The sequence below is a fragment of the Limulus polyphemus genome, unplaced genomic scaffold (assembly GCF_000517525.1).
Source record: "Limulus polyphemus unplaced genomic scaffold, Limulus_polyphemus-2.1.2 Scaffold3873, whole genome shotgun sequence".
NCBI classification, from domain to species: Eukaryota; Metazoa; Arthropoda; class Merostomata; order Xiphosura; family Limulidae; genus Limulus; species Limulus polyphemus.
Genome location: NW_013669483.1, coordinates 77,652 through 87,578, shown reverse-complemented (window position 1 = coordinate 87,578; position 9,927 = coordinate 77,652). Strand labels below are relative to the sequence as shown.

Genomic DNA, 9,927 nt, shown 5'->3' with positions numbered 1-9,927 from the left:
GTTTGAGTTATTAGTTACAAAAATAAATATCTTTATATTATTAAGTTTTACATTAATAATTACATTTAATTGATAACAGCCTTAATTACGAGTGACAGACAAAGCACAAAAACTTCTAACTACACATACTTAGATCACCAGTTGGATATTTTCTGATAGTTTGAGTTATTAATTACAAAGATAAATATCTTTATATTATTATGTTTGTAGGGACTACCGTGACATTTCCCTGATGTTTTACTTTTTTCGTGCGACATTTTCTAACAAGCGCAAATGTGAAGGAGTGATCAGTACATACTGTAATATCACGGGTAATATTATGCTTTGCATCGTAGTCAGGAAATGAAACAGTTACAGTTTAATACAGTAGTTTTTCTTTACAGAAGTGTTGTAAAAGAAGATGAGTGGCGTAGAAGATAATGTAAACCATTTTTTTCCTAACTGAATAGGTCAAGACTGCCAAGTGTACCTTCGGATAGTTTAACCAGGCTAAGAGAAAGACAAAGCGCTCCGGTAACTAGTAAAAGTAAGTACTTCTTTTTTACAGTTCATTTTCTGTTATGTTGCAGAGGATAAACGTGCTTACTGTAGGATTTGGTTTGGTTTGAATTTCGCATACAGTTACACCAGGGCTATCTGTGCTAGCTGTTCCTAATTTAACGGTGAAAGACTAGAGGGAAGGCAGCTAGTCTTCGCCAACTCTTGGGCTACTCTTTTACCAATGAATAGTGGGATTGACCGTCACTTTCTAACTCCCTCGCAGCTGAAAGGGTGAGCATATCTGGTGGGACGGGGATTCAAACCTGCAACCCTCAGATTGCGAGTCGAGCGCCCTAATCACCTGGTCATACTGTAGGAAATTATTAGACTTGTAAGGATTATTTCAGATTATAATCATGCTTAGCAACTATACTAGTGAATATAAAAATCTGTTACCATGGTAATACAGTCCATGTTACAACAAATAACTATATAAAGCCGGCTTATCTGTGAAAAAATTATGTTCCCGGAAACTTAACTAGGACATTTTATTGACTATAATTTCATTGGAATTGGAAAATACACACACACACATACAATTCCAATGAAAATACACACACACACAATTCCAATGAAAATACACACACACATACACATACAATTCCAATGAAAATACACACACACAACTTTGCCTTAAAGAACTGCTTTTGTAGAAACTAAAATTAAAGAAAATTGTGATATCATAAAAAGTCACAATTTTGTTTAAAGTAAAATATACCAGGTGATAAATACGACAGTATGATAAGTATGGCGTTAAAATAGATTACCAAAGTCACAATTTTGTTTAAAGTAAAATATACCAGGTGATAAATACGACAGTATGATAAGTAGGGTGTTAAAATTGATTACCAAAGTCACAATTTTTGAAGGTTTGACTTCATAATAATTTTTCCAACTTTGAAGCTTAATTCTAGCTGATCTCAATATGATCTTACTATCTCAGTTTTAATTAAATTTAATGCAACACGAATATAAAATGCATATATATATGATGTATTTTCTGCTAGCTGGCAGTGTTAATGTATGTTTGTCTTAACTGTTGTACCTAACAAAGGAGATGAAAATTAATCCTGAAACCAAAATCTAAAATATTGATTTATTCGGATCAGCTCTCTAGCATAAGAATTAAACTTGAACTTGATGGTATAACAGAATGAATGGTTTATGCTTTTATTGAAAATATTTATAAGGGATTTTCTACACAATACATCTAATGCAAACTGTGGAACAATGTGGTTTTGTTACAAAGCTCACAATATTTACATTCATATTTTAATAAAAGCATAACTAAATCATACCCCCCCAGTTCGATACTAATAACCTCTAAATACGTACATTTCTGTAGGCTTGCAAAGATTTTGTTGAATTAGTAAGTTAACATTATAATCAAGGAAAATCAGTAAAACAAGGCTGTAATGCGACTGTCTGCACATGGCAAAAATATCTGCAGAAAATTGAAATAACACTGTTCAGATGTTGTAGAAAAGAACACGCCTGACAGAACTAGGGTTAAGATTGCATAAAACTTTATGAAATGTGAGAAAATATTTCCTGATGAATTATTTTTTTAAAGGAATTTTTCCGTGCTGAAGATTAAGAATGTTTCGTAAATCTTGTGCTGATATTTTAATGAGATGTATTTATCTGTGACATATCAGAGAATGAAGAAACAACTCCAGAAGTAAGCCCAGAACCTCCTCCAGATCTACCTCCTCGAGGAGTGGCCATTGTTGGAGTCACTCCTGCGGTAGGAGGTGGTGAGCTCGGAACATCACCACGACTGGAACGAGAGATAGGTAATCAAATCTTTCACGTTATCTTCAGATTTTTGAACTTTTTAAATAAGTAAAAGTAGGAGTATCTAAGCTAGAATTACTGATTTTCCTAGAGATAACGAAAGGATGTTTTTACAGTTCAAGTTACACTCCGATATATATCTCTTTTTCCAGCTTTTTGTTGTCAAGATTTGAGTAACATTTAAAAATAGAAGTAAAAAAAAGTGTCACGTCGTGCTATGTGTCAACTTGTTGATGGGTTGTATCTTTTTGTATATATATATACACCTGAATTGCCTTGTGAAATATTGTGTACTCGTGTAATTTTCGTAACAAGGTTCTTAATCTAATCCTTACTTGTCCTTGAAAGTGAAATAATCGTTATAATATAAAATATGTCTACTGTTACTGGAGTGATTCTGAAATTGAAGGTATCTGGTTTTAGAATTTTGGGCTCAGTTTGGTAAACCCTTCTAAAGTGGACAACAGCTCAAGTAACTTTCCAAGATGGTCACTTTGTCCATGTTATTGAATCAATCTTCAGCATTTGCACATTTTTTAAAGAGGTTCTATGTTTGCTGTTTTTATTCTCATGTTTTTTTTAAGTGCTTACACCAGTGGTTCCCAACTTTTTTTTTTTTTCATGTTACGACCCCCGCTGTCATACCTTTGAGCTACTGGCATACCCCAGATATGTATCATTTTTAAGGAAAAAAAAAAAAGAATGGTTTATATTAATAAGTCAAAAGAAATATTTCAAGAGTGAGTCTACAGTAGTCAAATGTCGAGTGCTGGCTAACAGAATATGTTGGTAATTCACTGAGACTACCCTAGAATTTTGAGGTGTGGGGTTTTCTTTTCTTTTTTAATGCATGCTACAGGTTGGGAACACGTTGACATGAATTTAGCTGGCACAAATGATGGCAAGGTTAAGTTTTCTCGGGCAACTAAAGTTTGGATTCAACAGTTTTTGAATAACATTTATAACCTCCTAGTAATTAAACAATGGGTTACTAAAATATTTATATCAGAATTGAAGTTTTGTTATTATAGCAGGGGAACAAGTCCCCGACATCTATCAGACACTGAAGGAATACCCATGGTTCCACGGAATGTTGTCAAGAAGTGATGCAGCGCAGCTCGTTCTCAGAGAAGGTCTTGTCGGCCATGGAGTATTTCTAGTCCGACAGAGTGAAACCAGGAAAGGAGAATATGTTTTGACCTTCAACTTCCAAGGCAGGGCTAAGGTAAACCCTCTCAGTAGCTCCAGAAACTCTTACTACAATAAGATGTATATATCTCTCAGTGGCAATTGACCCCACCCCCACCCCTGGGAAAGTTGTGTTTCAAGATCTTAATAAAAAAAAATCTCCCCCCCTTAGATCAGCTGGAGATGTGTTACTAATACATGCATGATTGTTGTTTAAAGAAGCTTAATGACACATATGTCCCTAGTATTTTATAAATTTCAAATGATTTACCCCCTCCCAGAAAAATTTCTAGCTACATCACTTGTATTGTCGTTTGTCTTAAGTGATATGCGGTACCTTAAGTGTTTAGTGATAAAAATTAATCTTTCAATGGCTAGCTAAACCTGACACCGTTAGCAGGAATCTGTGGATGAAAAAATTACTCAAAAATTTAAATGTTTTAGAAATTATTCAAAAAATAAATTACTCTCTTTTAAATTTATTTTTTCCTCTAAAGTGGAAGGTAATAAAGTGTATATTTTACAGTTTTAAAAGCGGCATAACCGTGTCTGGTTTTGCCAAAAAGTTCCTGTATAGACTAATGCTTTCATTTTGGGCGTGCTCTGTAAATTAAAAGCTTTTCGTCACGTGTAGAGATCTCTGTTAGAACATATGAGATGTCAACTGAGAAAACAGAAATTCTCTTTGGACTTTCCGGAGACTAATAGAACGAAAACCAGTTCTAATATGTTATATCCGTAATGCAGCCAGTGTATATAGTAGAAAATTTCTAAGACTCTTCTTGTTACATTATTTTATTATTAAATGAAATACTCTGTTGATTAGTTAGCAACTTCGAAGAACTTATGAATGAAAGTAAAGTCGCATCTGTCGCAATGAGGCCTCTTGCCCAATAGTAGGCCTTATCAGGCCAGTTGAGACACGATGTAGTAGTGGTCTAGGTGTGTTATGGTGTTAACCAGATTATGTAAGTTAGTTATAAATATTACCAATTTTATTTAAGTCGTTTTTACAAATCAGATTTTTAGGGTAATGTTATTTATTCATCTTAACACTGACTTTATATTCAAAATAATCTTACTATCATTCAGAAGAACTGTCGAACCAACCATCGGTAGAGGAGTTTTTGTTTTTTTCACAAATACCACCCACAAACAAATATATATACCATCTAGTGCAGTCAAGTAAACCTTCTGAACATCTGGCTAGTACAAAAAGAACTAAATGTTGATTGATTATTTAGTGGTCTTGGATCTTTAGTTTCTGTCAGTTTTCTACTGTAACTAGCTTCTCAGGAGGAGTGTGTATTGAATGGATGCACAAGTTGGAGTGGTATCTTGAATCACAGAACAGGTTATAGCCTCTGATCAACTGTAGTCCAAATAAAATGAAATGGATAATATCAACCTCTGAGTTTATGCGATAGTTAGTTTTAGACTTAGGTCAGTGAAGGCCATTTATAACTTCCAGAATGTGTTTATGAATTTCTTTGAGTGAACTTTGTTGATTTCCATCAGTGATTCCAACTATTTTCAGTGTTGTTAAAGTTACATTTTTATTCCTCTAGCACATCTTAGATCTATCACATAATTCAGTTGATGTCTCTTTACTTTTGAAATATTCAAATCAAACTTTTATTTTATTTTGTTCCAGTAATGAAACGTTTTCATGAAAGGTGGCGCTTTTTATTTGAATCTATAATACATGAAAATTTTGCTTTAAAATATATAGGTGTCTTTAATTTTTTGTTTTTGTTTTTCAAACAGTAGTATATTTCCTCTGTTTATCACACTTGTTGGCATTTCCTTTGACTATAAAGAGGCATGAATACATTTCTACTTAAAGGTAGTCTCTACAGTTAGAAACATATCTGTAGAGAGGTTGTGTCAATTATTAGAAAAATCGTTAAACTCTGATTAGATTGTGTGAGGCTCGGCATAGCCAGGTGGTTAGGGCACTCGACTCGCAATTTGCGGGTTCGAATACCCGTCCCACCAAACATGCTCACCCCTTTCAGCCGTGGGGGCGTTATAATGTTATGGTCAATCGCACTATTCGTTGGTAAAAGAGTAGCCCAAGAGTTGGCGGTGATGACTAGCTGCCTTCCCTCTAGTTTTCACTGCTAAATTAGAAATGGCTAGCGCAGGTAGCCCTCATGTAGCTTTGCACGATTTTCAAACTAAACCAAACATAGATTACATGTACATATTTCATTTCTTTCTCTATGGTTTTTTATGGAGCTATTTTCTGTTATTTGATGGAGGAAATAAGTTGGAAGAAAACATGCAATAAATACACATTCCAAATGTCTATAATTTTGGAAGATATATGCTATGTGAAAAATAAAGACTGAACATACTTTAAACTTTTTCATAAAACATGGATGCACTTTTCTTTCAGTTTCTATTTCAGAGAATTAACCTTTTTTATTCTACTATCAAGCCAAATGTTTTCCATATCAGTCAAGGAGCATTTACAGTAGTTTGTTTTAAACACACATACGCACAGAGATACATACATACACACTGAAAAAAAGCCTTCCATCATTGCCTTTTGGTACTGGTAAAGATAGGTAACATGTCACGGAAGATAACTGTGGGTGATACAGAGCAATAGTACACTTAGACTGGGTTAGGTCTAACTGGATTTTTTAATCTTTTTCTGCAGCATCTTCGAATGACCATTAATACCGAGGGACAGTGCAGAGTCCAACACCTGTGGTTCCAGGCAATATTTGACATGCTGGAGCATTTCCGTGTCCATCCCATTCCTCTAGAATCTGGCGGAGCATCTGACGTGACTCTGACAGAGTACGTGGTGAACACAGAGGGCACCCAGCAATCAACCTCAGTTTCGCATCCCACTCGGGGTTCACCTTCCCATTCTGAAGGAGTTCGAACGGGAACCCCAGGACAGAGTCGAGTCCCCAGCATTCCAGAACTTCACGACGTCATCACTTATGGTGGATCCGTGCGAGTTCGAACACAATCCTTAGAAACGTTACATGTTAACCCCCAACAACAAGCGGCAGTTTCGGGCCGAGCAATAGAAAACACTTATTCTTTCGTGTAACCACTGTACTCTCTCCTTACCTCTCTCTCTTGTCCTGTCTCAGAAAGAATGGATGGTTAAGACTACGAGAAGTTTTTGTTTCATTTCCAATAAACTATAAACACAAAGAAGTTTGACAACACAATCACAAATAGTGAACTCTACTTTTTGTGTGATTGTCAAACATTCATTGTTTGGTTTATTTATAAGAAGAGGCAGCTAGATTCTAATGCCAGTGTTAAGTCATATTTCTGCTAGGCTTGTTTCTTGAGAAAAAAAAAAGAGAGAGGAATCCATTTGAGACTATAGCTGCTCTTTTAATAAGTTCTGTATATACTAGTAAATGATATGTAGAATGTTAAAACTACTCAGTCAATGTTTAAGTAATATGATGTAACTGATTTTCATGTATAAATACAAACTTGTCATTAAATGGAGACAGAGCATCAAATTATTCAAAACTTAAAACCAGTTTAAAACTGAAAATTGACTTAGTTGATTTCTTACACTTAGTTTGCATTGTCGGCCACTAGGAGTGGTGTACATGTGGGTGGGACAGTTCCTCCACAGGCCAGCTTGACTTAAATCATAAAAGGTCCACTTGTGAGCTATATAAGTAGTGCATCTGATTATATTCAGTCCTAATTAACACTTTTAGAACCCAGGACCCATCTGATACCTCATGAAAGGTCCAACTGTGAAACTGGCCAATCTTTGAGGCTCCCTATATGCCAACAACTATAGGTTTTCCATTCCTGCTGTAAACATAGTTTTATTTATTAAAATTAACTATATTCTTTTATTTAAGCAATATTAGTGGAGGATGGGGGTGGGGTTAAGTATTCTTGCCAGTCTGTCACTGAATACCAGCTGATGGTGCTCAGTATTTATACAAAATTTTATTTGTAAATTAAAAGTTACTTTAAAGTCGATAGGCAGTATTGACAAAGAAGGTCTTAAAGAGTCAAGAACTTAAGTTGATTAAAGTAAATAGCTATCTTTTGTATCAACAACTGATTGTTACCAAAAGTGACATAAATCAAGCCAGAATGTTAGTGTTACTACTTCAGAACGTAAGTAAAGAATAGTTAGTTGTTGGTTAACATGCTGACACATTTTACATGTTTAGATGTTATGGTAATCTATGTAACATCATTTTTTTTTGTGATTAGGCTATTATTTCTCCAGGTATATAAGATTGTTTTCGTTAGTGGTTTAAACTGAACTACCACAAAGAAGACATAACACATTCATCATTATATATAATGTGATTATGAAATGGTGAATATATATATATATACAATTAAATGGAATACAACGTTAAAATCATTATTAAAGAACGGGTACTTGCTCTAAAAAAAACTATATATATATGTGTGTGTTTTTTCGGTGTTCTCTTAAAATGGTGACATAGGACATGTGTAAAATCTTTTTTTAGGGCAAGCCCCTGTTTTTAATAACTATTTATCGTGTAATGATTTTAACGTTGTATTCAATTTGATTGTAAATAGATGTGTCGTTGTAAATCATTTAGTTTTGGAAAAATTAAAAAAAATAAGTATGATAATGAGGATGAGGTCCTAATATTTATAGTCACGTGTTTTCTTTAGTTAAGAAGTAAAGAGACTTTCTTGTAAAACATTACAACCAGAGCAGGTGCACAAAGTTTCTAGTTCCCATGGAAACTATAGGACTACTTTCAAACATGGTAGAAGTCTAAATGTCCATAAGGCCCCGGAATGGCCACGTGGTTAGGGCGTTATAATGTGACGATCAATCCCACTATTCGTTGGTAAAAGAGTAGTCCAAGAGTTGGCGGTGGGTGGTGATGACTTCCCTCTAGTCTTACACTGCTAAATTAGGGACGGCTAGCGCAGATAGTCCTCGTGTAGCTTTGCGCGAAATAAAAAAAACAAAACAAAATGTCCATAATATTATAAAAACAAAAGTTTAAAGAATAATGACCCCATAGATTGTTTCTAATAATTCTCGTAATAAAGTATTTTTCTTTAAAAATAATACAGCAATAAGTTGTTAATATATCTGATGGCAAATCTGGGTAGTTTGGCGAGTGTAATTTTTTTTTTCTAGTAGCTAATTTTTTAATTGTGTCAGACATAAAACACACATACATATATATATATATACTTAACAATACTTTTGAGTATGATATCTGGTCTTCCATAACCGATCCGACTCGAGTCTTTCATAAACTAAAAACAAACGTTCTTCTTTCAAAGAACTCTTGTTTGCAACTTCAAATAATTAACCATGATTTTGTTTTTTTTTTAATGTCTTCATCACTCATTTCTGGTAGCAAAGGAAAAAAAAAAAGATCTTAATGACTTAAAGAGCAGAATAAATCAAAATAAAATACGAAATCTAAAAAATATTTTCCCCCTTCCACGTAATTGATGCTTGAAAACCGTCGGTGAAACTCCATAATTACTGCTGCTTAGTGGCACAGCGGTATGTCTACGGACTTACAAGGCTAGAAACCGGGTTTCGATACCCGTGGTGGGCAGAGCACACCATAGCCTATTCTGTAGCTTTGTGCTTAACTACAAACAAACCATAATTACAGAATTGAGGAAAAAAAAAAACTAAGACAAGAATACGTATCATAAATACTTCATTTATTGACACAACCGTGGTTTCGCCACTACCGTGATGACGTCTTTACTAGCGAAACCACGGTTGTCAATAAATGAAGTATTTGTGAACAGTAAAATTGTCTTTATTTTTAATATTTATTTTTTTCTTCAATTCTATAAATCTTTCAAACAATAATAACTCTTGTGTTATTCGCGTGTGGTACAATCAGTGCTCACTAGATGGCATTACAAACGCTGCTTGTGCTCGTTTCTTATCAGATTTATTTTGAACAAGCTGAGGTACCCGTCCTTTGTCCGGGTTATGAACTTAAAAAAAATGTGGGGGTGGTTGCTATAATAAATAACACAAAAATCTTAACTTTCATACAATTCATAACATAACATGTTATTACAGTATTCATTATTACTTTACCTTTTGTCACCTCGTATAATACACCATACAGAAGGAGTATACATCACTTCTGTCACCTTGTATAATACACCACACAGAAGGAGGATACATCACTTCTGTCACCTTGTATAATACACTACACAGAAGGAGGATACATCACTTCTGTCACCTTGTATAATACACCACACAGAAGGAGGATACATCACTTCTGTCACCTTGTATAATACACCATACAGAAGGAGGATACATCACTTCTGTCACCTTGTATAATACACTACACAGAAGGAGGATACATCACTTCTGTCACCTTGTATAATACACCATACAGAAGGAGGATACATCAC

The 9,927-nt window shown here is 34.5% G+C and overlaps 1 protein-coding gene across 1 annotated transcript in view; it reads left to right on the top strand.

Annotated features, from left to right (window-relative positions):
• LOC106470202 (SH2B adapter protein 1-like) overlaps positions 1 to 7,045 on the top strand; it is a 23,505-nt gene extending 16,460 nt beyond the window's left edge. Inside the window, exons 5-8 of the mRNA XM_013930741.2 lie at positions 450 to 526; positions 2,199 to 2,336; positions 3,369 to 3,562; positions 6,194 to 7,045. Of these exons, the coding sequence (XP_013786195.2) occupies positions 450 to 526; positions 2,199 to 2,336; positions 3,369 to 3,562; positions 6,194 to 6,598 (814 nt within the window). The 3' untranslated portion in view covers positions 6,599 to 7,045. The remainder of the gene's footprint in view (positions 1 to 449; positions 527 to 2,198; positions 2,337 to 3,368; positions 3,563 to 6,193) is intronic.
• The last annotated feature ends 2,882 nt before the right edge of the window (positions 7,046 to 9,927 follow it).